Here is a 24,608-nt window from a genome sequence, read left to right as displayed (position 1 = left end):
CGGCCTCCCCCGGCCAGCCCGGGCGCCGCCGAGCCCGCCCTCGCATCGAGGCGGTCAGCGCGCACGGAGCGGGGCCGCGGGGAGGGGGCGGCCGGGCTCCCTCCTCACCTCCAGCGGGACGCGCCTGCGAGAGGCGGGCGGGTGGCCCCTTTATTGTGCATAAGGGTAACTCAAGGCGGTGTCTCTTCCTTCCCTCACCACCCCGACCCCCCGACCCCCATCGATGTCTCGGCTGCCGGCCCCGCTCTCGGTAGGTCACACAGGGCGGCAGCTGCCAGGCGCTGCGTCCCTGACGCTGTAGTCCGCCCAGCGGCGCCGCCGCGCAGCCTGCTGGGCCGCGTAGTCTAACACGCTGCCGGGGGGGCCTGCTCCCGCCTCTTCACGTGTACCGAGCGGCAGCCGCCCTAGCCAATCCCGCTCCGCTTTCCATCTGAGTGGCGGCCTCCGTGGCCAATCACGAGCTCACGCGGGGTCGCTCTGGACGTCCGGGCCTAGGAGTGCGGCGTGGGGGCGGTGCCCGCCCTGTCTGCAGGGCGCTGAGGTGGGAGCGCGGTGGAAGTAACGGTTTGTCATGGCAACTGCCGGTTGCGGCGTGGCGGCGCTGCCTGGGGGCCGCCGGTGCGTCGTCTCGGCTCTGGGGGGCTCTTCCTGCTGGCGGCCCTGAGGCGAAGGAGGCTGGATGTCTCGGGTGGGGTCGGAGCCCCTCAGTTTGGCGTCGTCTCCGCGCAGGTTCCTCCGCGCCTGGCCCTCCGCAGGCACTGAGGAGCTGCTGCGGCGCCGCCGCGTCACGGTGCGGAGGCAGAGGCGGGCGCTGTGAGGCACTGGCTTCTCCTCCCGTGCCGAGCTGCTTTCCGGTGTAATAAACCACCGGAATAATAGCAGTGGGGTGGCGGTGGCACTAACGGAAGCGGGCGCTGGTTGGCAGCTGCCCTCGGGGAACGGGCGGGTGCTGGGGCCGGGGCGCGCCGAGTGCCGGGCGGGGCGGCCGGTACCTGCGGGGCTGCCCAGGGTGGCGCCGGGCCCCGGCTGCGGCTGCTCCGCCCGTCTGAAGGGGCGGAGTGCCTCAGGGCGGCCCCTGAGGTGTTAGTGCCGGCTGCGAGAAACAATGGCTGCGTGGGTTTCTGCCTCCCTGCTCTGTGCTTTTCTTTTTCCTGCGACTTGGAAAGACCTCTTTTCTTATTTCTGTTCTCTCCAAAAGGCTCTTGTTTGTTGATGACAACATACACCAAGCTGTGAGAGGAGACCAAAAACCCAAGTGGTGATTTTTAGTGAAGTGGTATGTAAGGTTCCTATATCGCCCTTTGCGCTGCCTTTCTTTGAGCTAGTCAAATTGTGTGCCTTCCAGCCTGGGTGGCAAGCAACCCATTTACTGCATTGGACCACCAACTGGTAAATCCTGCGTATCATTCATTGCCTTTTGCTGTACATCCTCAGTCCCTAGGATTTGCTATGTTATGGTCAACAATACTGATGTAACCTGTTGCAGGTAGCACCATATCTTGCCTTTTCTGTTGATCTGGTTTAGAACTTATGTGTTGGAAGGACTCGTAGGCCCTGTGTTGCTTGCAAATGTTTGCTCTATACATACTGCATGTGTTACAGTTTGATTGCTGTGTCTTTTTCCAGATCGCTATGAAGGCCTTGTATTGTCAGCAGAATTCACCTGGAGAGGAAATGACATTTGTCTTCCAGGAAAGAGTGAGTTCTGATTGTAATAGCACTGTTAGTCATTTAGTGGGAAAAGAGTGTTGGCTGAATGCCACAAGATAACTGAAACACTTAACTGTTCTGTAGACTTGAAAAAGAACTGGTGTAATCCTTGCACATACAGGCAGGTAAATGAAAGTAGGGGAGGTGTATTTTACCATCATCATGCAGCACTTGGCAAGACCGGTACTAGATTTCCCTGTGCTGTTTTGGTGTCCATATTTTAAAAACAAGTTTTGCAGGCATAGCAAATGAACCCTGGCTTCATATAGATAAAATCTCCTGGTTGGCTTTCCTGGTCACAGAAAAAGTAGAAATGTTGCTTAAGAAATTTATCGTTTGGAGTACTCCTACTGTTACTTTCTTTCCTCTTACATGTTCTTTGCTCTTAGCGAGGACTGAGATCACAGTGCAACATTTTTTTCAGAGGCACTGATAAGTCTCTAGCTACCTATTTTCCTACAGTTTAAAGGAACAACAAGATGACAACTATTTTTCTGTCAAATTTAGCTGAAACTATTGTGCTAAAGAGTCTTTGTCAGTTTGATGTAAACATTAATTGGATAAGTGTGTACACATGAGTTAGTGGCATAAAGCAGGCTATCAGTGACTATACATCGATGCAGTATGGGTGTCTGAACAGTAGAAAAATGGTTACTGTGGTTCTGAGGATGCAAACCTGTATTCTTAAATCTTTTATAGGTACAAAATAAATCACTATCAATACCTATATATACCTGTGTACTATAGATACCTGAATATACCTATGCATATTACCTATGTAATATAGATACATAAATATACCTATGAGTCACTTATCAAAATGAAACAATATAGTGCTAGTGAGAATCAATCTTGCTTGAGCAGCTGCAAAATCCCAGTAGCGAAGCACATCTGTTGAACCGCCTGAAGAGAAGGATGCAGAGATGGGTGATTTTGATACAACCAAGGTGCATATTCACGGAGTAGTCTTAGATCTACTTAAACTGATTGTGAAATTGTGCTTTTGCTGAAAAGGTTTGTTCACCTTTCAGTGGCACATTTTTGTTCTCTTCGTTGTAATGGTTTTGGGAGTCATGCAGCTATTAGGTGAGATGGATCAGCTTTTTTATCCAGGTGAAAACTAGTAATTTCTTGCAGGTTGGTTCACATCATTGTGATGACTCCAGGAGTGCTAGCTCCAACACAAAGGAGAGGATGGGAATGTGTAGATGTTGGCAACAAGTGAGCCAGGCAGTTGTGGCACAGTCTTAGGTAAGGTAAAGCCAATCTTGAAACTGCACTCCTGTGCATAGACTTGCCTATTTAAATCTCTTTAGACAGAAACTAAAGGTGTTAGTTACACTGCAGGTGTCAGTGTAATGACCAGCACTATGGAATCCTCATCTTAAATAGAAATAAATATTGAAAAAACTGAGGGAAAAGAAAGCCAGTTGGCTGAGGAGACCTTAATAGAACAGAAGGTGAATAATGAAAAGTCAGCAGCTTAGATGAAGAATTTCCATAGCAAACCTTCCTTATATGATGCTTGGTCAATTCTTAACAATGACATATTTAAACTGTGAAGGCAGGAACCAGTTAATAGCACAAACATTTCATTGTCTTGTATTCTTTTATAAAGAAAAGCAATTTTATTATGAGTATTGTAGCAGTACTTGGGTTCATTGAGCTATGCGTACCAAAAGGATAGTTCTAAAAGACAATATAATCTTAAACTGACATAAATTATGTAAGTTCCTTAGATTCTAACATTTTTTTTTTTTTTAAACCAGAGATGTGGTATTTGTATAGTTCAACAGTTTAATGGCTCTTCTGTTTTCTGGAACAAAGAGCCAGAACCCACTTTGGTTTGTTTGAGGAGCAGGAGGTCAGTCTAACTGGCAAAATGCCTTGAAGTTTTAAAGGAACAGCATGTATTTAACTCAGCTGGGGTGAGAAAAAGTTCAGCTTAATATTCCTTGGACAGAGGTTACTGTTCATGTTGCTAAGCCTAGGAGAAAAGTAACAACTGTTTCTTGGGAAGAGTTTAAAAAAAAATCAAAGAAAGCTTACATACTTACGAATCTTAACTTCAGAAGTAGAAACAAAGTGCTGTTATGACACTCTGATAGGTGTTTCACTTACAGTTCCAATAGGCGTCTACACTGCAGACTACAGTATAACATGGAAATACATTTTTGCCTCCAGTACCTGAGGGAGGTCTTCAAGAGCTGTGTAACGTCAGCAGTCCAGCGCTCAGTTTGGCTAATTAGATACTTTAAAGTAGCAGTACTCAACTACTTCATTTCAGATATCAATCCCAAAACCAAAAGTTGAAATAGTAAGGGGAAGCTTCATTAGCAGAACACTATGGTATATGTGAGGTAGCCATCCTTTGTAGGAGTTAACACCAATTCTTATCTGTGCTGTTTCTTTGACATCTGGACTACTTGATTATTTACCTCAGTACAGTATGTCTGACATTCATGTCAAAATTCTCTTAATATTCTCTGTCACCCTTGCAATATAGTTTTAATATTGAAGATCTGTTAGACAGACATTAGGGATAATTACATTCTAAAGTTGTTTCAAATAAGGGTGTGATATTTAAGTTGCAGAAAAAAAAAACAACAGAAAAATAATGTCAGTGTCTGTTGAGGTTTAGTAAGATCTAGCAGTCGGTTTGTAATAGTAACATACATGCACTCAGAATGGTGTTGTAAATCCATTGGAGTATCAGTTCCCTTTTCATTGAAAAAAAAAATTTTGTTCTGACTACAACACAATCTAAAACAAAGTCTCTGTGGAAAAGTGCTTTCAAGAGTTTGAGGGGATCCTACTAGCACATTCATGTTGCATTATATAATGTAACATCTGCACATTTGTCCTAGGAAGACCTTCCTCCTACGAGAGACAATGATGTGAAAGTACAAGTTAGAGCCTGTGCACTGAGCTGGATAGATACAAAGGTATTTGCTTATTGTTTTTATAAAACCTAGAGGTGTTTACAGTTTTTGTTGAAGATCTAAGCCAGGGTATTGGCACAATTCCATTCATGCCATCTGAGGATATAGCTTTACTGCTGAGAAAGAGGGCACAGGATTGATGTGGTATTCTTGCATATCTCTTTAAATAAAAAGCACCTGTAATTCAGTTCCTAACTTACGGAGAAGGATCAGTTGTCATTTGTGAATTTTCTTACAGTAAATCCCTTTTATCTTCCTTTGCATACTGACTTGAAGTCACAGTTTGGCTTGCCTGTTACTAACTCTGTTTTTTTATATGCTTCTAAATTTAAATAGGGAAAATCAGTGCAAAGGTTTTAATATTAAATAAGGAGTGTGTGTACTTTTTTTCCCTGGGTAACATTTTGGTAATGGCCCAACTTTCTTACTGTGAATATCAAACACTGTAAGATGATAATAAATATGCAAATTTTGAGCCTTAGTAAGAATGTTGTAACCATTATTTTTGTTTAGCTTCTGTCAGAAATTAAACTGGAGAAGGAGCTTCTACCTGTTGGTCGAGAAATTTCTGGAGTTGTATTGGAAGGTAAGTTAATGTAATTGTCTTATGAGGGTATGAAGCAAGAATCAAGGTCTAGTAATCCAGAACAAATAAATACTCTTTGTATGCTACACCTTTAATAGTAGGAACTATTTGCTTTCTTAATGAGGCTTCCCCAAGTCAGTAAAATGCTGAAATGAAAGTAAAAAAAGGAACTGGACTGTAATTGCTGCGTATCTGTTCAGAGTTTAAAAAAAAATTAAAAATGCATGGCAGCTTTCTAAATAAAATATACTGAGATCTTAAGATATTACCTGCATCCTGCACATGCTATAACCATTTTTAATTTATTTGTAAAAATCATTTGTTGGAATAGTAAAGACAAAATAACACTCAGGAATCTCGGCAATGATTCACTGGCATATGCACCTTTGATGTGCAGTTTAAAGCCTGGATCTTTCAAACACACATACATGTGTGTACTTGCATGTAAGTGGTTGTGGATGGGATGCCAGAGTTTAGTGAATCAAACATTTGGGTTTGGTATGTGCACATTTAATAGGAAAAAACTTTTTTTTTCAGTAGCAGGTTATATTTTTAGGTTTGTGAGCTAGTAATAAACAGTGCTTTCAAATTTAAAGACTTATCTTCATAACTTCTCCTTTTTATATATTCTTCATGAGTTGGAAGAAAGGTGACCTTCTTTCAGCCAGATGATGAAGTGGTGGGTAAGTTAATACTTGTTTGCCTTATCGACTAGCACAATTAGCAATATCTTTATAATGAATGGCTGAAGTTATAATCATCGCTAAAGCTACAGTTTGACATATATTTTCAAAGATTCAATTAGTGTCACATGAATAAACTCTTACAAATGAGAGTTCTATTCTAAAAGTGTTTTCGTAAGGAAGCTTTTTGGTATAAGAGTGGAAGTTCAGGTCCCCAGCTAATGTAATCTGTCATATTCCTTATTCATTCACCAAATCCTTATGAATATATCCCTGGGTCCAATTAGCCATTGGAGTGAGTGTTCTAAAGGCAACCATCTGAGTACATACACAATTATTTGTATTTATAACACTATCTTAATGTAATTGATAAGTATCTTTTGATTTCTGTGGATGATACAAAATCTAGGCTTACTTCCTGCCTTCTTGAGGATGATATAAAAATATGTTTTTAACTGCTAGTGATGAATCTCTTCTTCAAGCATACTGAAGACTGTTTAGTTTCTTTTAAGTCATCTCAATTCCTGTTTGAGTAAAGAACTCGAGTGGTCCTAAATTTAAACATGCAAGTAGATTCACCAGTTCTGCTTGATTTTCTGAGTTGCCAAAAGCAACGCACGTACTCAGGTGTTTTGCTAAATACAAGGCCACGTTGAAAAAGAAACAGTTTCAAGCTGCTAGTTTTCCAGAATCTTAATTTTTACTGCACATTAGAGTTCTTGAAAGTGAACTTGTTTCCCCCCTAACTTAACTGCAGGGAGTCTGTGCTTTGTGATTCTGCTATGACATTATTGTCAGAGAAACCCATCAGAAGGGCAAGTGGTAATCACTGTTTGTTTGTAAAACAGACTTTCAGGTCAAAAATCACATGGAAAGTGTTTGGGGGTTTTCTTTTCCTGGTAAAACTTGGGCAGACCTTTCATATCATTAGCTTAAATCTAATGGAATGTGTGGATTATTGTTATTTATTCACCACAGAAGGTGTAGTCCTTAAGTTGGAATTAATATTCTATTTTATGGGGTACAGAAGTGGCCTTGCTTTGTTATATAAAGTAGAACAGTTACGGCCAGGCATTTCCTGGTCTTGCATGTGAATTAACTTCAAACTATGAATAGTATCATTACTGTGAACAGTATTGCTCATTTCATTAAATATCCTACTGACATATGCTGCATCTGTTGAATATTTTAAAATAGTATTTGTGTTTCAATCCTTCTGTTGTAGCTGAAGGAATACAGTTTCGGGAAGTAGTTAGGGCAAAAAAAAACGCTCTGAAAATATGTCATGAAAATATGAAAAGACCTGAGAAATCAAAGTGACATTCTAAGTGGCTGTTGGAGGGTTGGATTTTTTTGTGCATTAGGACTTCATTCCATTCTTGTTAGTTCAAATACAGAATAAGTAGTTTGAGTCAGCTGAGCTTCCTCAGAGTAAATCTGACATTAAGGGAACGAAATCTCTACTTCGGTCATAAAGACACAGATGCATTTTGTTTGAGACTTACGTTGTCTGTGTTTTTTTATTCTTGAATACTGATGTTTGCAAATGCAGGTACAGAAAAGTCAGAATTACATGTATGGAAGTGGGAAGATGAAGAAAACAGCATTAAATATTTTTAGCCCTAAAAGAAAGAAACCGCACTTATTTAAATACTGAAATCTCATAGCATTCGCTTTCAAACAGCTGTTCAATCTTATGCGTCCAATATGGATCCTATAAAGACAGAAGATAGGAGTGAAATATTTCTATTATGCTAAATCTTTCCTAACAAGCACGCTTCCCAGTTACTATTGCTGTAAGTTTGTCCACAGTTAATTAATGAGTGGATTTAAAAAGAAAATGAACTATTGCCAAATGATTTGGTTACTTGTGTGCTTAATAACATCAAACTGTCACAAAATATACTGTATCTCAAGTTACAGTCAGTTTTACTTGTTGCTCTCAGAATCTTTTAGCAATCAATTATGCCATGTTCCTCATTAAAGTAAGTGCAGGGAAAAATATTCTGAGAGTTCACTTGGCCACAAATACTTTGAGACATGAACCTAAATATAAACGTACCTGCTTAGATTTAGGTGGTTAGCTAGTTTGCATGTCAGTTCTTCCACATGTCCTGTTACTGAATACATAAATAGTCCAGTGCTTTCCTGGATTTGATTATGTGGAGTATATCTGGCAAGTACGATGAAAAATCTGATTTTGTACTTCTGTCAAATACTTGATGTGTGTAGCATGTATAAAATGAAAGTCTATACTTCACGCTGCAGTTTCCGTAAACATTATGAGGTATACTAAGAGGCATGCTTCTTTAAGATGCCATGTCTTTCCCTTAGTATAAGGACCATGGTTTTGTGAATGGTTTAGAGACCCTGAAATCAGTGGGAGTTGGCAGCAATGTACAATGACTCCTTGGAGCCTGTCTGGAGTGTTAAGAGATAAAGTGACTTGTTTCTGAACTTTTGTGTCTGTCAGGAAAAGGAATGTCTTCATGTATTACTCATTCTGTGTTTTCATTTTTATATAGTAAGGTGTTAGAATGCAGACTGGTTTAGGTGCCAAGGCTATTTTAGTTTACTATAAGGAAATTTTTCTTAACATTTGAAATAGAATAGTTTATTAATCATAAAAATCTGAATGGTGTTTTAGGACAGAAGAGGTGTTTCTTAGGGATATTCTTTCATACATGCTTGTATTTTGTATGCTAAGTTAAAGGGTTAGGGCAGGGGTCCTCAAACTTTTTAAACAGGGGGCCAGCGTGTGGATTAAGTGGCAGGCAGTCATCTGCAGCTGCTTAGTTTTCCCCCCCCCCCAACCCTCGGCGGGGCGGGGCGCGGAGTGGGGAGGTTCTGTAAATACCGGGGGCTGGATTGAGGACCCTGAGGGGCTGTATCTGGCCCGCGGGCTGTAGTTTGAGGACCCCTGGGTTAGGGGATGACTTAAGTTATGGAAGTAAGAGAGAACTAGTAGTGAGTAAGATAGTAAGAAAGTGTGTTCTGTTCTGAGATTCTTGCCCTTCTTATGTTATTTCATAATTGCACAATAGCTGCTGTAAATAGCTGTTTTAGAATTTTTACTGTTATACTATAGATAAACCCTTGAGAGGTCTGCAGATATATAAAAGCACTGTAGGATAACCATTTTTTTATAGAAACTATGGAAGACTGGAAATAACGGCTAAATTTCCTGAGGATTTTAAGCCAAAGCTTTTGCTTTGGTCTAAATGGAGTATAAGATTTGGATGGGAGAAGAAAGAAAATGCTGTTTTATGAGGATAGAGGGTACATATAGTCAGAAGATTGATCAAATACCAGAACCTGCTGTTCATGAATCTCATTCTTTGGCCAGTGGAGGAAATAAGCACTGTTATGACCAGGATGGATTTCTTCTTTTTATTTCTGCCTGTTCTGTTCACTTTCTCTGTTTCCCATGGGTGGGGCTTTTTTCCCTTCAATTCTTCTCTATTCCAACTTTTTAAAAACTTACACCCACACATTCTTCCTTGTTCTTCCTCTGCTTCTTTCTGTCCCTTTATTGCTGCCTTTACTAACAACACATGTACAGGCATCAGGATAGAAGAGTAGGAGTTATCTGCAGCACAGCTTGGTCTGTGTCCGTCTGCAATATGGTAGCTCAATTTTATTCTTTGTTAATCATGGCCCAGAGTAGAAACAGGAGCACTCATCAGAGGGAGAGCAGTGTGAAATGAGTTCAGACATGACCTGACAAAAATTAAGCATGCCAGTAGCAAAAAACACTCAGTAGTGTCCCCATTCTTTCTTTCCCCCAACCCCAAAATGCTGTTTGGAGCACCTTTGGAACTATCTTGTGCACTGTGCCCATGGAGATTACAGGCTGTTACTTTGCCAAGTTTTCTTAATTTGTCATAAACCTGAGAAGAGGGCAACTGAACCATAGACCAAGTGGGAATAGCAATTTCATTAGGAGCTTTTTTGTAGCATATGCTTCTTTGAAATTAAAGTCTATGCTCAATTGTTTTTTTCAGGAATTTTGCCCCTGGATTCTGAAGAGTCAGGTCTTTGTGAAGTTATTCTAGTTCATGAGCATTATTTGGGTATGTAGTTCATATATTTTACTAATATTTGTATTTACTATATCTTCAGACTTCAGCTTTTCTAATAGGCAGCTAATTAACTTGGACCTCTGGGCAAACTTGTTCTTTATAGCTTGTTCTGAAAATATATATATATATACACATATATATTCAGACATTCTGTTTACTTAACCTGTTCATAGAAGCTTTGAATACTGTGTACTCTCAAGGGCTTTTTCTTTGCTGTTTGTTTAATGGGTTATGTTTTGCCTGCACCACACAACCACCACCACCACCCCCTTCCGTTGTTGTTGCTTCGTTGTCTTTCTACTTTTTCCTCATTTCATCTCTTACAAAACTAAATGAGGAAAAAGGCAACTTTTTCCTCATTTTGACTCAATCCAGGAGCATCAGTTGTGACCAGACTAACAGATGGGATAAAATTAGCAGACTAGAAGCTGTAGAAAAGAACTTTCAGGGTATAAGAATCAGGGAAAACCTGGCATTGAAATATTCTTTTCAATTTGGAGTTTCCAGTTTGCCCTTTCTGGGCATAGAGTGCTTTAATATGTAGAATACTACATTTTGGAATCTCTGTGCCTCTCCCAGTAGTTCATTGTGTTACTTGGAGTAAACTACTCTTTTGCTCAAATGAGTTTGTATTGTGTTTCTGTGACTGTCCATGAATTCAGCCTCTGTAGTTATGAGGTGACTCCTTCAAATCTGTTTATACCAAAACTGAATATCTAATTCTATTGCATAAAATATGATAAAATATCCTCTCCGTGTATTTTTAATATATATGAGAAGTAAACGAGTATTATTTATATTGACTTGTTTGAAGGTGAAATCTTCCTGACTAGCTATGACAGTTTTTGCAAACTAAGTCATGGACTCATGGAGAAAGAAAAAATAAGGCTTATTCTTTCTAACACTTAAAAGTACAAATCAAGCAAAATGAAATCTAGAGGTCTCTGCTGCCTTATCACTAGTTACAGTAACTATAGGCAGTAAATATCTCTGACTTTATATTACCTGCAGTAGCTTACTTCGTACTAAGTAGTATGAAGTGGCACACAAAGTGATGACCCCTAGAATTCATTTGCAGCACACTGATAAATAATTGCATTGCTTATGTTGCTTTATAGCTTCCCTGATTCAAGCTAAACTGCCAATTCTTATGCTTAAAGGGACAGACCAAACTTTTCCAGTCTTTCCTTTCTAGTGTGCCTCAAGAGGATTGCGCTTACTTACTGTGGTTCTGTGCTAGACTTTCAGCTGGGCTGTGATGATTTTCTAGCTTAATATCAAGGTCTATGCTAAATCATGTAAATGGCTTACATTAAAAATGGTGTTTGAGCTTCTGATTTCTAGTTAACAGAATACTTCATTAACATTACCTCCCTTTTAAGCCCATGAATCGAATGGGAAAACAAGTGTCTTCTATGTAGAGACAACAGAAAACAGATGACAAATAATGTTATCTTGATCTTTATCTCTCTTAAAATGTTGTATAACCTTCTGAAGCTGTTCATACCAATGGATTATGAAGTAGAAGATTCTAATTTATAGAGAAAGAGAATAAGCAACTCATGGGTTGGAACCCACGTTGTGTGTTCTTGTCAGAATTATCTTGGTGAAAAGGAGAAGAGCTCTTCAGATCTTTTCTGTCAGAAGGTTATGGTAGGGAGTGTGTGTCTCTTTTTTTTATACTTTTATACAGTTTAAATACTGTATTTGTATTTGAACTTGCTCACAAGAATGGTGCAGAAGTAAACTGATTATTCTTGCAATGATTGCTTTTCCCATTTTGACTCTATGTAGCTGACCTAACACTGCCATGAGCCACAACATTGGAGTATTGCCTGTGTGAACTAGATTATAATTACACCTGTAGACTATTTGATTTGTATAATTTTCTTTCATTTTAGAAATTGGTGAAGTCTAAAAAAATAGTGAAATGTCAGGGGCTTGCTGCTATTTTTTTCCCCATCTGTTTTGTTTGTTTATTTGTTTTTTCCCCTAAACTTAGTTCGTAAACCAGAAAAAGTTTGTTGGGTTGAAGCAGCCGGGACTGTTCGTGATGGTGTCCGAGCATACACAGCTTTACACTACCTTTCCCAAGTCTCTCCTGGAAAAACTGTCCTTGTAATGGATGGAGCAAGTGTAGGTAACAACTGTGCAGTAATAATTTCAGAACAGAAAGATTACCTCTGCCATAAATAACTGTCTTATCACCAGAACAATTGGATTTCTTACAACATGCTACACTTAAGTCTTGTATTTTATTCCTGGCAGCACCCTTATGCTTATATGGATTAATAGGAAGGGCCCTCCCACGTAAGATACTGAGCCAAGAATACAGTCCTTTACATGTTGTGCGGGTAGTGAAGAGAGGTAATTCTTTTCTGGTGTTTTACATTGACATAGTTCTACCTTAAGCCCTCAGGTATAACTGGAGGAAAGTGCCTTGATTTTCTTATTCCTTTCCCACCACTGCTTTTTAACTTCTCTTAGATATAAATAATTTCATTTGCATTACTGCAATCTTTATTGCTAATGAAGATGTGGAGCTTGCCCTAGCCAAGATTCGTTAATGTAAATGTGGCTGGGGCTTTTTCCTTGGTAGCACTTCTTCCTTCAACAAGCAAGCCCCCAAGCTCCAAGTTACAATTGCATTTATGGTACTTGCATTATTGAAAGTAGAATCTGAGCTCTTTTGTTGAAAAGGAGAACTAGTTCATTACTAAAAGTTTGTTCAGAGCTTCCCAGTTAATGAAAAGACTTTTTTTGGCTTTACTTAGAGCAGAAGCAGATCTGTGAATATCCAAATCCTTGGTTCAGATGTGTTTTGTTGAAGGACTAAGTTTATTTCTGGATACTCTCCTGAGTTCTCCTGAATGTCCCTTGCAATATAATCTTTCTTAATTGGCATCACGTTGTTGCTGTAAATAAAGTCATCTACCTTTTTTCCTCTGCAGCCTTTTGGTACAATAGCTATTCAATTAGCACAACATAGAGGAGCTAAAGTAATCTCTACTGCATACAGTCTTGAAGATAAGCAATACCTGGAGAGGCTTAGACCTCCTGTGGGTAAGTTACATTCTTCAGTGCTAAAGTTTACACTAAAGAGTGTCTCAAAATATTTTTTTTCTTTTTAGTCTAGAGATGTATTTCAGTAGCTGAAAACTGAAATACAAATCTATAAATAGTCGTTTTAAAACTTGCTCTGTACTGCATAGGTATTTAATTTCTGGTTTAGGTGTATTTAATGGCATTTTTATTCTTCATTTAAATTGTTACAATTTAATTGACTGTCTCTTGGTACTTTCCAATAGTGCTTGAGTGCTGGCTTTTGGCCCAGCTACTCAAGATGTCTCTTCATTTTATAAAACTGTTGCTTGTGAACAAGAAAGCATTACTAAATCACCAATATATCACAGTATGTGATCTAGGTACCTGAGAAAGAGTTCAGGTGTAATCACATACTTGAGATAACAGTATTCATCAGACTCAAATTAGTTCTAATAGTATTTTGTCAAGCTGCGTGGCAGCCCAGTTTCAAGTACTGTCATAACTAGCTGGATGTCCAAATGCTCTTCATTTTCCTATTTCCTAAATGAGCTTTGCATTAGACTTAATACTTGCATTTATCTATGACTTCTTCCATCTCTTTGATACTTAAGTCTTTGGGGATTTTTCCCTGGAAGTAACAATGCTGTTTGGACTGTGGCAAAGTACTCTATGTTGAAGCTACTAGCATCTTTCCCAATCAAACATTTTCTTATTTCAGTGTTGCAAAGTGGAGGAAAGTAGAATATTTCTTTATTATTTTAAAATAAAGGATGGTATTGCAAAGTCCTGTTTTATTGCAGTCTGTGAACTTTGCTGTACAGTGAACAAAAGGTTAAAACCAGTGTCTGATACTTCCTCCTCAAAATGCAAAGACTGTCACAGTATAATCATCAAGTTTATTTTTCAGTGTATTATTTTTTTATTGTCATTCAAAGAAGTATATGTAAGAGTAGCTGGGTCTCTTGTAAGACTGCCTTTGTGGGAGAAATAATTGTGTAGTCGTTATCACATCTACATATATTACAGTCATATCAGCCAAAATATATATGCATTAAGATGAGATCTGATTAAAAAGATAATGTCAAAGTTAACTGTCTGTGACTCTGACTCCTTTCTCCTTTGTTATTTTGCATAGTAATATTGTTAGCAATCTTGGCTTTCCAAATTGAGAACTAGAGCAGTTTTCAAATCTCTCTTGATCTTGGTGACTCACTAAAACCAGGCATTGCTGATATGCAGGTGCACATAGTATTGTCCTTGTGTTCTCCCGGCTGACTCAAGAATAGTAAACTAGCAGAGGGATGAAATAAGCCAGAGAGCTGCTCTTTAGACACAGAGAGAACAGAGTTCTTGTGAATTTTGATTCCTTTCTGGCTCCCAAGAACAGAACTGGCAGTGGAAGCACAGAGACAACACAGTGTGCATGTGCATTCTGGGGCTGCACGTTCACACACATCTGCAGTGCTGGGGAGTGATTCACTTCCAGCCTACCAAGTGAGTATTTAGCTCTTCAGTAGTGGCTTTGCAGTGCTGATAATGCAGCAGGAAGTGGAGTGTCGTGCAGAGAGGTTATTACACAAGAGCAGGGAGAAAGGCGTTTCTTCTGCTGCCTGAACTTAATGATCTTCAACAGGGAACTGCAAAGTGTTGTGTTGGGAACGTAATCATTTCTTCTAAGACACGGCAGGCTTATTTCTCTAGATTTTTATATTGTCTCCACAAAAAAAGCTGGTTTTCTGTTTTCTTATTTCAAAAGTCTTTGTTTAGCGTATAAATAGACATTACAGACATAAGAACATAAAGCATTTTTGTGAATGCGGCTGATGCGTAGAGATTTGTTATGCCAGCTGTTACAGGGTGAAAGGAGTAAATACAAAAGACCTAAAACTTCACTTTGTAATGTTTTATGGGTATATTTTGCAAAGGATATGAAAACTTAACTATTAGCTAAGAAAGGACTTTGCAATTAATGTTATTCCTGTCAGCCCATACGCCAAGGAACCCAAAGTCATATTTATATTTACTTTTTGGTGCTGTTTTGAAGTTATATGAATGTTAATATAAAATAAATGCACTAAGTAAACCAAGTGTAGGTAGCTATATCTAAGCTGGTTTCTAATGTCTATGGGTGGAGGTTTTTTCAATTTTGTACTTGTTTAGTGGGTTTTGTTTATTTTTTTTATCAGTTGTCACTGAGCAGCAATTTGTGTTATCAGTGTATGGCATAACTAGCTGCTTCATAAAATAGCTGAAATAGCCATCTCTTGCACTGAAAAGGCCATTGCTTATATGGGGGAAAAATTTAATTGCAGCCTCAAATAAAGAGCTATCACCTGGGTACAGCACTAAAAAGAGAAAACAGGGTTAAAACAAAAAGGCACTGGTTTTGCATTTTCGGGTTTTTCATTGTTGTTGGGAAGTTGTGGGATTTTTTTGGTTGTTTTGTGTTTTGTTGTGTTTTGGTTTTTAATAAATATGATTCCAGTGCCTAAAGTAGAAGTTCTTGTTAATGTTTAAGGATTCATATTCAGACCAACAGCATGGGGTCTTTGCATATCTTCAGTAATCTCTGGAGTAAATATAATAATAATAATATGAAGGAGGGGTTTATAACAAATTTTGAAATTTTAATGCCCACATTTCAAACTAGAGACAGACTATTATATAAACAATGGGATGAGTTTCTGTTAGAGAACAGAAGAAAAAAATAGATATATTTCTCCCGTTCTCTAGATTACCTCCTTATTTTTTTTGTTTGAGGTTTTCTGGGGTTTGGGGTTTTGGTTTTTTTAGGTTTTTTGGTTTCTTGTGGGTTTTTTATTCTTCAAAACCAATGCAGAGCTTTCAGTGGATACATTGCTGGTAAGAACTCATCAGTGATCTCATGGCTTTTGAGCATATTCAATAAACCAAATAGCAGATCTTTTGTATGACAGTTTTTAAATTTTTGTAGCTGAATTTACTGCGTAAGAGTAAACTCTGGTAGCTGTGGAAATACTGGTATTTGTACTTCTCACCAAGAGTGAAAGGAGAGAGAAACCAAAGCCTTTGTGCCGATCAGAATAATGTTACTTTAGAAGTTGTGCAAGTCACAGAAGAAGAAACTGAACTAATTTACAAATGTTTTGTGAGAAATTTTGAATAAATGACAAAGGGTTATATAAAATTATAATTTGATGCTCTGCCTTTTCCACAGTGGAGAGAAATTGTTACAGCAATTTGCTAGGAAAGAAAGTGAAGAGGATTTTTAAGAGTACTGTAATAACTATTGTATTAAGTAGCAAAACTGGAAATGTTTGCTAAACAGAAGATAGTCAAACTGATTATACTGTTGCCTTTCTTTTTGATAGTCAGGCTTTGAGTCTATTAAATCAGGATTATTCTCAAAAAGTAAAACTATTTGCAGAAATTTTATACCATGTCAAATTGCCCTGTTAAGAAAAACCTTTTAACTTTTTGACTGAAGAAACTAATAAGAAAAGGATATTATGGGATTTTATTTGCATATAGGGAATATGACTATCATTATTAATTTAATGTGACATCTCTATTAAATTGCAACCGTGTGTGTTCTCTTTAGCCAGATAATTTGACTTCAGTGAAAAAATTAAATGGTTGACCTAGGAATCTGAATGCATCTTGTGATTTGATTGGAAGAAAAAAAAAAAAAAAACAACCCCAAAGCATTAACTGAGTATTTCTTCTTAATGACCATTTTCTTGCAATTTTTCTTCTCTCCTTCTTTCCCTGCAATTGAACTCAAGAAGGTATACGGCAGCCTTTAGTGGGTAAGTACACATTGCAAATTTGAGTTTAATCTGTTATGCTTTGGAAATATGACTTCAGATTTATTTGACATTATTTCAGTTACCGTTTTGCTGAGAAGTCTTTGGCCTCTTTAGTTTCTAAATGTTTATTCTACCTCGTAATTATGAAACAAAGCTAAAACCCTTAGCTGCTACTTCTCTGCCCTAGTTATTCCTGATTCTGTGATTTATCTTTATAACCATCTATAAATATATCATCCCAGATACAAGAAGAAAATGTATTAGTGACTTCAGAACTATTTCAAGAACAGATGTAAATACTTCCGTCTAACTATTTAATGATGCAGAGAGCCATTTAGAGGTTAAAAACATCATGTAGAAAGTAATACAAGTTTATCTGGGCTATGGATTAGTAACAAGGTTACTAAGCATTCTTTTAAAGAAAAAAATGGATTTGACTTGCTGGAATCATAAGAAAATTCAAGTCAGTGCCTCATAATTCACTGAATTTGTGTTTTTACATGTTAACTTCTGACTTGCACTGGGAGACAGAGCTCCATGTCAGGGAGAATAGGTTTTTGTTTCCCTCGATGTGGAACTAAGAGAAAGGCTCTGCAAGGGACTGGAAGGAAGCGGTTATTTCTATGTCAAGTAAGGGAAGAAAGCTATGCTTGGAAAACTCTCCCAATACATGACTGCTATGGTTATTTGATTGGTAATTGCAAAGTAGGGAGATGTGAAATAAGGTGTCTTCTTATGTTTTGGCCACTCTTTTTTTGCTTCAGTAACATGGCTAGTCACTCCAGAACTTGCTAGTTTTGAAGGTGCTTTCAGAAAGGTAGAATAGTAAAGAATGAACTTTACAGAAGGATTTCTAATTCTTACAGTGGCATAGTTTATCCTTTTTGGCCTACACAGACTTGTCAGTTTTAGTTCTGCATCAGTATAAAGTTCATACATATTTTTTGGTGTTGATCTTGCACTGCATTGGAAAATTAAAAAAACCCCTGACTATTGGCTAAGTTTTTTGACTTAGCTGCAAACTTGCTTATGTAATACTTCCAGAAACGAGAAACTCTCTGTTCAGTTCTGCATCTAAGCTCTACATTTTTATTGTGGTTAACCAAATGTACTGCTCTTTCTAGCTCGGGTGATAGATGTGTCAAATGGGAAGATAGATGTGGCAGAAAGCTGCTTGGAAGAAACTGGGGGCCTGGGAGTGGATATTGTTTTAGATGCTGGAGGTATGTAATTGAAGAAAATCTGGTCTTCAGAGCACCATTGGGGGGGGGGAGTTTATTATTATTTCTAGGTAATATAGGTGAAGGATCATCACCTCAAAAGATAACATTTAGTTGCTTGTTTGCATGCAATTTTATGTATCATCTGTTCAATAGATCTCCTCAAGCAAGATCTTTTTAAGATCTCCTCATGTCACCCTCTAGTGGAAGCATCTAATACTGTTAGTCATCTGCTAAATTTATCTGAAATTTTCCTGTTTAAAACTGAAAAGAAACAATGTGTTTGAAGAGTAGAGCTGTGACATCAATGTTACATCAATTACGGTACCTTATTTTAATATAAAAATTATGCCGTAATAGCCAGTACTATCAACCTGTATTCTCAAACAATCATAATAGTAGTAAACTCTGAAGTTACTATTTTTAGCTGAAGTAACTGAGGAACTTCTTAAAGTTCTGCTGAATTAAAAGAAATATATATTGAATTTCCTAAATCTTCTACTTGAAGATTTACTTGAAGATCTACTTTCCTAAATCTTCTCATGTGACCAACAGCAAAATTTAGTTGTAGTGCTGTTCCAAACAGCCACCTTTTGTTGTGTGTATTCATATGCATACATTGCAACTTGTTTGTATCTGAAGACATAGGACTGTGAAGAATCCCAAGATAATGTGGGTTTCAGTACAGGAAGAGATGGATTTTTCATTCTGAATAGAGTTTTCTTCTGAGCTCAAATTAAATTTCTTCTCCCTGCTTCCCCCAGTGAAATTATATAGTGCTGAAGATGAATCAACTTCAAAATCACAGTTTCTGCCTCATAAGCATGATATCATTACCCTTCTTGGTGTTGGGGGACACTGGATAACAACAGAAAAAAATCTTCAGGTAAAGATCTTGTGTGAGTAAGGTTAGTTTGCACCACCATATATTTATGGATGTGTCTGTGAGCTTCTGCTGTGGCCAAATGGTTCCTCACTGTTAAACAGTATCAGTTTTAAATAAAAAATTTCACATCCAGAAAATGGGAAGTATACAGCATTAATACTAAATGTTTTTATTTTCCTTTTGGACAATTTTGGGGCTCTCTTCTCTGAGATGATAGTAAGTTATGTTAATAGCCTGGCTGTACTGACAAATTTTAAAGGACCTATTTTGTCTAGCTTGGGGTATTAACCTGTTTGACAAGACAGAAAAATACTTAAAGCTGTAAATATTACAAGTTCGCTAAGTTTTAATGGACAGGAGATGTTTTTTTGTTTGTTTTAACCATCTATATAAAATAACCATTAAACCTTTATTTTTGGGTAGGAAAGTGTAAATAACGTTTTTCTTCTATTTGTTTAAGCTGGATCCTCCAGATAGCCGTTCCTTGTTTCTTAAAGGAGCCACAGTCTCCTTTCTGAATGATGAGATATGGAACTTGTCCAATATACAGCAAGGGAAGTATCTCTATATCCTTTCGATGGACATTTTGAATACTGACAGCTAATGTATGGAAATGCAACTGAGAAACCAACTAATAAAATTGTTCTTTTCTACTCAGTTATGTAACCACAGGCTCAAAGGTCAGCACGGTTAAGCATACAGCATAACTAAAATTTAACATGCACTCATGTTTTACTTAAGCTAGTCTCCACATGCCTTCTAAATACATGTCTACATACTTCGTTAAAAGCAGTGCTGAAACAGAAAAAACACGTTCTGGAGAAAATGCAGTGTTTTGGTTCAAGACTGAACCAATTAATTGAAGATTTAATTCTTCTAAGTTTTTATATTATGCGTTTGATGTCTGGGGAATTACTTTTTGTTCTTTTGGGCAGTAGATGGATCATCTGTAAATCTTAATGCTATCAGTTTAACCATAAAAGTTACAATATTTTGGCTTCATAACCTCTTCATCATTTGCAATGTTGCATACATAAAATTTATTAGGCAAATATGTGGGTGTGGGAAGAGGAATGCCTCCTTCATTATTTGCATTACCTACGTTTGGTCTTAGCAGCTAGACTCTGAGCTTTGTACTAATGTGACAGTTTTCCATGGACCACTTCAGGTAATGGAAGGTTTGTCTGTTTATGGCTTTAAGGACTCTCCCTGTTCTCTACTGCACTGCAGATCGAGATCTGCTGAATCACTTTTGCAGTTTAACAGAACAGCAGAGGCAGGTGAGGATTAAGTCATTATACTTGTGAAACGACTAACTGTGCTGCCAGGAAGTCCTCCCCTCCTCCACTGAACTGCAAAGTAGATTAGGCAAGGTCAGGAATACTAAGGAAATATTTATGGGATGCCGGTTATCATGAATCATTGTATAGTTTGGTATTTTGGTTGAATGCTTACTGAGTAGTTGTCCACATAAAAAGTAAGCTGACTAAACAAGTAAGATTCTTCTGTTGTCTCCTGGGGTATCTCTAATAACAACAGCATGTTTTAGCACAACAGGCTTTAAAGTTGAAAGGAAAAATCTGGTTTGATTTGGCTTTTTTTAAAAAAAAATCTGTATATCTTGTGAAATTCTTGAGCATATGGCATTAATATCATCTGAAGAAATCACAAGGGTGACCACTTTCAAAATTAATTGAGCTTCAAATATTAACCAGATTGCTCTTAAAATGAAGGAATATTATTTTTTAGGTTTCATGTAAAGAGACTAAATACAGCCTCATCTGTTGCATTGACATGAATGCTAGTCATTAACGCAAAGATCCCTTGCAGATGCACAGTAGTGCTCCAAGAATTTACAGACTCAGCTGTATTCCCAACTTTGTTTTGATTTTTACTTGAGATGTCTGTCTGAATGGTAGGGATAGTTAACTGGTACCGAAGTCTGTCATCATCATTCTGTACAAAAAATACAATTACCATTCTCACTAATTAATGTTGTACTAGTGTGGGCTGCACTTGTTGATCTTAACCCTTTTGCCTTATTTTTCCAAATTCCATTTTTCATATTTCATTTCTACTTACTGATGCAGGAAAGGACATTTTTGATATATATAAAAGTGCATAAATCTGATCTAAAGATTGAAATTAAGGTTAATTTTCATTTTGCATATTGTATCAGTACAGGGCTATTGCCAGCAAACGTGATTATAGAAGGATTTATCTGTAAATACATTGTTACCTTGACAATCCTTTTAGATACCCATCTTAGAAGATATCATGGAGAAATTATCAAGTAGCATTTTCAGGTGAGAGATGTGATTATTATTGTTTTTTAATTATTATTGTTTATTTACATTTCTAATGTTGAATTAAAAAAATTCTTGCGAGCACTGTGCTACAAATTTCTATTGGGATGCTTAGGAAAAGATGCCTCACAGTTTCTGTGGAACTGTTTATGGTCTATTTCTGTTTTTAATATAGCAGGCTAAGCACAAGGAAATTTGCTAACCCCACGATTATGCTGTATGTCAAAATTTAATAGAGGCAGCACATTCTTTTCTTGGTGGAGGAAGAGCATATATCTGGCTGCTCAGCAGTGTATCTGAGAAACGGTGTTGGCTGTAAAAGATGGTATTGTCTAATATTCCGCTAAGAGTGACGGCTTCACTAGATACAAAGATTCCCGTAATAATGTGGGAATGGAAGATCCTTTCTCTAATGCAGGATAGCTGTACTGCTGTTGAGCAAAAACCTCACCATCTGGGTGGCTTTTTCCTCCCATAAGAAGGGGATCTTTTAATTAACTTCTGTTTCCTGTTTGCTGTAGGGCTCTTCCCTTGTTCTGTGAACGAAGCAAAGCTGTAGAAGTTTTATTCTGTTTAAAGAGTAAAGTTTACATACTGAAAGTAAAGTCTATAGCAGTAGTCCTGCAATATTTCTGTTTATCTGAGCAAGCTCACCAGATGCTTCTGACATACTGTTCCATTTTAGGCCTCAACTGGATGAACCGATCCCATTGTATGAAGCCAAGGTTTCTATGGAAATAGTTCAGAAGAATCAAGCAAGAAAAAGACAAGTCATCCAGTTCTGACACAAAATTTTCTGATTTCTAAGCCTGTGGAAGACAAAGAAACGTAATGTATTTGAAAAGTAAACTAGTGTACATTTTCAAATAGATCTGTAACCAGAATTTAAAGATCTTTGTACCTCAACACAAATGGTTTCTGAAGCTCCGGTGACTTCAGGGTTGGGGTTTTTTTGATCCACTTGAGCAGAATGTTCCCATCAGCAACTTCTAAAGAAGCAGTCTTGACTTAGAAATTTTGTCTGCCCTGCCTCAATTACAAATGTCAGTAACATCTACAGGCAAACTCAGTTGCTGTTGTTTTTCAACTGTAAGAAATTAAAGGAAAAAAAATAATTTTCTGGTGTTTTTTATTAGTCCTCCCTTCTCCAGCCCCCCTACCAATAGTCACCTTTACCTTTTTGTTTTTGACTGCATTGAGACTGAGTGCTCTCTGCCATACTCTTAAAGTATTTAATCCACATTTTAAATTGTTATTTAATTGAAAGACAGGCGAAACCATCAGAATTGGCAAGGATGCTAGAGGGGAAGGGTAAGGTACTGACTGTAGGAGTTCTGCCCCCAAGCTGATTTTCTTCATTTTAGCAACCAGGCAGTAAACCTAGTAAATCTAGAGTCCATAAGCCAATACGATCATGTCATTGAGATGTTTGAGGCACTTTATGTATCTTGTTACTGTAATGTTATCTTTGAAATCTTTCCAGTAAGACCTTCCTACACTCTGCACTTCCACTTCCCCTTTTCCAACCTCAGTCCTATGCCTAGCACGGCTCAAATCTGTTTATCCAACATTCTCTATTACTGACATCTGCTAATCAGCAGTAGGGAAGGAACTGCTGTTTCTTTCTTCAAAGCATGTGGCTTCAAACTTGCTCTTACTTGAGAGCAAAAATATTTCTATTCAGCTGCGCTATTCATTTTCACTCTGTGGATGGCTCAAACAGATACTAACACTTTAAACCAGTGTAAGAAGTTGGAATATTTGAGTGCAAATAGATTATTTAGAAGCATGATTAATCTATCTTCTGTTATTCAGAGAACTTGTAGTAGGTTCTTGATAAATGATACAAGGGAAGCATATAAAAGCATGAGTAAATCTTACTTTACTACTAATGTGATGTAATGCAGCCTTGAAGATAAGCAGTGCTCTTATGTGTGTACACACACATACGAAGCATGTGAATCTTCTTAGTTAGCTGAAGCCTTGTACCCAACCACTTATTTTTTACTGATTATGTTCATTTTAGCTGAAATGTTTGCAAAATTAAGTCGATCAGAGCAAAGAAAACAGGTTAAAAAATAAGGTTTAATAAAACAGAAACAACCACTGACAAAACTGCAAAAGTAAGATTTTTATCGTACAGTTTTTATTTTATGAGATCTTTTGTCAGTAGCTGTGTTGCTCCTAACTACATGTATAAATGCCTTTTGAACCCTGTGGTACCATAGACCACTTCAGCAATAGCTAGCCTTAGTTTAAGTCTTTCAGCTGGATCAAGTTATGAAGCAAGTGTCTCTGCACGGTTGGGTGTTAAGTGGCCTATGGGTGCATTTAGTTGCCTGAGATGTCTCGGCATTTTGTGATGTTCTTCAATGATGCTAGCTTTAGGTTTGTATGTGCTTGAACAGGAAGGATTCACGAGGCTGCCTAAGCGATTACTTCCTCTTTCCTACATCCCCTGATGAAAGAAAGCAGAAACTAGTTTTGAATGTGAGCAAGGCTTCCCGGCTGTGGGGGTAAAGGCTGCCAGCTACTTGCCTGTTCCTTCATAGCTTGGACAAGGCACATATGCATCGCTGTTACCTGTACACTGCTGTGAGAGCCCAGTGGAAGGCTGCCTGTGGTCTGTCATAGTGCTAATAATGTCGAGAGGCATGCCAGGAGCTGCACCAGCTGAGGCTTTTGACCAGGTTTTGCTGAGGATGCTTCTGCTCTGGTGAGCTCAAGCCCTGCACAACCAGAATGTGCAGGTAATGTGGGTTGCTATTAAGGGCAGCCACACGTCTTCAAAAACAGCACTGTGTCTAAATTAGTGCTATAATCCATCATTGCTTTATTTAATGGCCTTCGGAGCTGTTTTGGCAAGGATAATCTGTCTAGTAGCTGAAAACTACTGCCTGTTTTTTGGTGGTGAGAGGATGGGCTTTCTGCAGTTGTCTGAAGTAAAATCCTGCAGCATGGGCCCTAGCCAGTGCCATGAACCGCAGTCAGAACTAGTCTTCTACCCCCAACACACACGGAGTGTGTTTAGTCTCACGTTTCACACAACTGGAACCGCGTTCTACTATCTCCACAGGTGATTTTTGTCCTGGTGCAGCCATGCGGCGATCTCAATACCCGTCTTGAGAAATTCAGGCTGGTTTCAGAATGGACTCCGAAATCTGTTTGTGGGTTTTCGCGGTAACGCTTTTTTTTTTTTTTTCCCCCCCTCACTTACTAGCCAACGCGGGGTGGAGAGCGGTGTCAGGCGAGCTGCCGAAGGAGCCCGCCCCGCCTCACGGAAACGTCGCTTCAGACACCCCGGGGCCGGCAGAAATGGCGGCGTCCGCGTTACCTCAGCTCCGCCCAGGGGCGGTGCTC

At 38.4% G+C, this 24,608-nt stretch overlaps 2 protein-coding genes across 11 annotated transcripts in view; one reads left to right on the top strand and one right to left on the bottom strand.

Moving 5' to 3' along the window:
• ITSN1 (intersectin 1) overlaps positions 1 to 215 on the bottom strand; it is a 141,179-nt gene extending 140,964 nt beyond the window's left edge. Inside the window, exon 1 of the mRNA XM_080374684.1 lies at positions 109 to 215. The gene's annotated coding sequence lies outside the window, so the exon portion shown is untranslated. The remainder of the gene's footprint in view (positions 1 to 108) is intronic.
• CRYZL1 (crystallin zeta like 1) lies at positions 104 to 24,579 on the top strand. 10 transcript variants are annotated; one of them, XM_080374743.1, is made up of 16 exons: positions 625 to 790; positions 1,199 to 1,276; positions 1,627 to 1,698; positions 4,578 to 4,655; positions 5,166 to 5,239; positions 5,875 to 5,921; positions 9,926 to 9,994; positions 12,006 to 12,139; positions 12,955 to 13,066; positions 16,813 to 16,836; positions 17,961 to 18,059; positions 18,821 to 18,942; positions 19,403 to 19,508; positions 21,203 to 21,248; positions 21,934 to 22,076; positions 24,469 to 24,579. In XM_080374743.1, the coding sequence occupies exons 3-15, from the start codon at positions 1,633 to 1,635 to the stop codon at positions 22,031 to 22,033; spliced, it is 1,077 nt and encodes a 358-aa protein (XP_080230869.1). In that variant the 5' UTR covers positions 625 to 790; positions 1,199 to 1,276; positions 1,627 to 1,632; the 3' UTR covers positions 22,034 to 22,076; positions 24,469 to 24,579. The 10 variants fall into 10 exon arrangements, with proteins under 10 accessions (XP_080230864.1, XP_080230866.1, XP_080230868.1 ...); XM_080374744.1 differs by lacking the exon at positions 24,469 to 24,579 and adding an exon at positions 24,325 to 24,458; XM_080374747.1 differs by lacking the exon at positions 24,469 to 24,579 and adding an exon at positions 2,848 to 2,961 and having other exon boundaries at positions 4,582 to 4,655; positions 21,934 to 22,363.
• Positions 24,580 to 24,608: the final 29 nt, after the last annotated feature.

The sequence above is a fragment of the Falco punctatus genome, assembly GCF_963210335.1.
Source record: "Falco punctatus genome assembly, chromosome: 2".
NCBI lineage: Eukaryota > Metazoa > Chordata > Aves > Falconiformes > Falconidae > Falco > Falco punctatus.
The sequence above is the reverse complement of the archived record's forward strand: the minus strand, read 5'-3'. Positions and strand labels throughout refer to the sequence as shown.

Coding starts and splice junctions, on each gene's coding strand:
- CRYZL1 (XM_080374743.1), top strand. CDS start 1,633: ATGAAGGCCTTGTATTGTCAGCAGAATTCACCTGGAGAGGAAATGACA. Junction 16,837..17,960: donor TATACGGCAGCCTTTAGTGG/GTAAGTACACAT, acceptor TGCTCTTTCTAG/CTCGGGTGATAGATGTGTCA. Junction 18,943..19,402: donor CAACAGAAAAAAATCTTCAG/GTAAAGATCTTG, acceptor TATTTGTTTAAG/CTGGATCCTCCAGATAGCCG.